The 2775-nt window shown below is 51.1% G+C and overlaps 1 protein-coding gene across 2 annotated transcripts in view; it reads right to left on the minus strand.

Annotated features, from left to right (window-relative positions):
- Positions 1-2311: 2311 nt before the first annotated feature.
- rnpepl1 (arginyl aminopeptidase like 1) overlaps positions 2312-2775 on the minus strand; it is a 16164-nt gene continuing 15700 nt past the window's right edge. For both annotated transcript variants that reach the window (XM_071533933.1, XM_071533934.1), the window contains exons 10-11: positions 2769-2775; positions 2312-2611 (exon numbers count right to left, since the gene is read on the minus strand). The exon at positions 2769-2775 is cut by the window's right edge and continues 136 nt beyond it. In XM_071533933.1, coding sequence (XP_071390034.1) covers positions 2318-2611; positions 2769-2775 — 301 coding nt within the window. In that variant the 3' untranslated portion in view covers positions 2312-2317. The remainder of the gene's footprint in view (positions 2612-2768) is intronic.

The following is a 2775-nucleotide window of genomic DNA, read 5'->3' on the forward strand; positions in this document are numbered from 1 at the left end:
ATGCAGACTTAATGTCTCATTAGAATCAGTTCAGGTTCAGCTCTTCCCATAGATTATTGATCAGTTCTACAATCAATATGGAATCAAACTGCATCATATCATCAGATCAGACTGGAGAAGATCAGTTGAATAAAAGGACGATATCGGCCCCAGATATCAGTCTAACAATTAACCCCAGTTCAGACTCTGGTGACATCATCGTGACATCATCGTCCCCTCCTGCCAGAGAAGGAGCTTCCCGTGTCAGGTGACTCAGAGAGAGAGTTGTTGTTTCTATGGTCTGTCTGTCCTGTCACACAGGGGAAGTCCGTCTAATAACTTAAATGATTTAAAGTGAAACTCTCCCCGTTTCCCTCCGGCTCTGCGCTCAGAAGCCTCCCAGCTCCCAGGTTCCCTGAACGCAGCATAAGGCCACTGAGGTGGATGTAGGCTGGTCGGTTCTCCCTGCGCCTCACATGGAGGATTATTGCTCTGAAGGAATATTCCATAAATAATCATGTGAAAGAAGCATTGAGACATGATTGATCAGTCATCAGTCCTTCATCAGCTTCACAGCAGCAGAGCTTCAGTCAGACTGAGCCGGACTGAACCGGACTGAGCCGGACTGAACCGGACTGAACCGGACTGAGCCGGACTGAACCGGACTGAGTCAGACTGAGTCAGTCTGCTGCTGAAGGTTCCGGACAGACTGAGTTATGGAAATGAAAACATTTCCTTGTTAGAAGTGGAGCGGGTGTCAGGATGGAGGTAGGGTCGGTTAGTCCGTTAGTTTTCATGTTGCTGTGGAAAATGATCCGTATCGGCACTGCAGGATTAGCATTGTTAGCATTCCTTGTTGAAATCTACGGCTAATTCCGGCTGCAAGCTAAATGGTTAGCTTGTAGCTAGCATTACCAATTAGTTTCAACTAGATCAGGTTCAATTTGACAAAAATGTGTCTGCTGAAAAACCAACGGTCTCTTTGAATGATAAGCCAGTTTTAGGCCAGCTGAAGGAAAAATATTGAAACTTTCTCATCATGTGACGAGTTCCTGTTGAAGAAAACCAACAAAATAAAATTTTAAATTTCAAGATATCAGTTTAAATTCTATAATCCTAAACTCTCTTAAACCTCCCCAGACTGCTGACTGGATTAAGTCGTGTTTCTCACTCTGAAATCCAGATTTAAAAACTCTCTTGTCCTGTGGAGACGCACCGGACCCACGCAGGGCCCTGACCCGTAGTTTTAGAAACCCTGCTCAGCTCTTCTCTCTCTCAGCATTAGCAGTGTTAACATCACCTGCTTCTACCTCAACTCACAGCCGTCCTCCGCAGCCAGTTCTAATTTAAATCTGGGATGCCAAACGGTGCAGCGGACCCCTCATAACGTCCAGAGACAGTCGAGGTGTCCCGACAGTTTTCGTCCCTCTGTCTCCCTCTGTCTCCCTCTGTCTCCCTCTGTCTCCCTCTGTCTCCCTCTGTCTCCCTCTGTCTCCCTCTGTCTCCCTGCTCACCGCCTGCTGTTTCTACTCCGCTCACTGAGCTCCTGTGTGTCAGGTCAGTGAAGGCAGCAGAACACACAGAGTCTTCTCTGCTTTGGACAAACTAACAGACTATTTGTTAAAAAGTGACAAGCTTCCATCTGTCTGTGAAGACTGATGGTGGATTCCAAAGTTCAACAATCAATATTTTACCAAACAAAATAGATTTTAGAACAGAGAGGACTCTTCCGTCAGAGCCTAGCTGGTCCTGCCTGGAACCCCCTCAAGGACCCCTGGAACCCCCTCAAGGACCCCTGGAACCCCCTCAAGGACCCCTGGAACCCCCTCAAGGACCCCTGGAACCCCCTCAGGCAGCCTGGTAGGTTTCTTGTAGACGACACTAACTTCCTGACTGCACCCTACCCTGACTCTCATCCCGAAAAACTAACAGTCATCTAGCATAGCTGACCCCCCGACCCCCACCATCTCCACAACACAACACCCCCCCCCCTCCCACTCCCCTCCCCTCCCCTCCATCTGGTTCAATCCTGACCGGAAGTTCAAGAAACCTTGGAGTGAACCTTTCTGTGGTCGTAGTTTGGAGTTTTCCTCACAGTGTTAGAACAGTCAGTGTCTGTAATTCAGAGTCTGTTGGCAGGTCAGTCGCCCCATCGCCACGGCAACAACCTACTTCAGCCATCCGCCAACAACGAAGTTCGCCCGACACTTTCGCCACATCACCGGCCGAGCAGATTTTCAGAGCGGAGTCCGATCTCCGACTGAAATGGCTGCTGGGTAACGACCGGCCGACGGCAGCCGGAACCCAGCGTCATGTGACAGGAAGCCGGGGGTCGACGTCAGGCTGAAACGTTGACGTCCCGCAGCGCGATAGCGGCGGTCGTACCGGCGCCGGGCTGGGGGGGCTGCGGGGAGGGGGAGGGGGAGGGGGAGGGGGACGGGGGGATTAACGAGAGGGCGGGGCTGTTCTGATTGGCGGCCACGGCGCTCGTTTGGAAGAGGATCTGCTGTAAGGTTCGTCTGAGGTTGGGGTGGAGTCGGCTCTGAGTCTGGTAGAAAATCTCCACGGCAACGCACTTCATCACCCCGGCAACCAGGTCCTCGTACAGCGGCACCGTGTACATCCTGGACGTCTAGAGAGGGAAATACAGAAATATTAAAACTCATAAACAGGATCTATGTGGTAGTAGCTGTAGTAATAGCAGGATGTGGGTGTGGCCTGTGCAGGTTGTGGGTGTGGCCTGTTCAGGTTGTGGGCGTGGCCTGCGCATGTTGTGGGCGTGGTCTCACATGTTTG

Source organism: Centroberyx affinis, unplaced genomic scaffold (assembly GCF_046629955.1).
Source record: "Centroberyx affinis isolate AG114_WGS23_722 - 3 ecotype Tasmania unplaced genomic scaffold, CSIRO-AGI_Caff_v1 ptg002467l_1, whole genome shotgun sequence".
Taxonomy (NCBI): Eukaryota; Metazoa; Chordata; class Actinopteri; order Beryciformes; family Berycidae; genus Centroberyx; species Centroberyx affinis.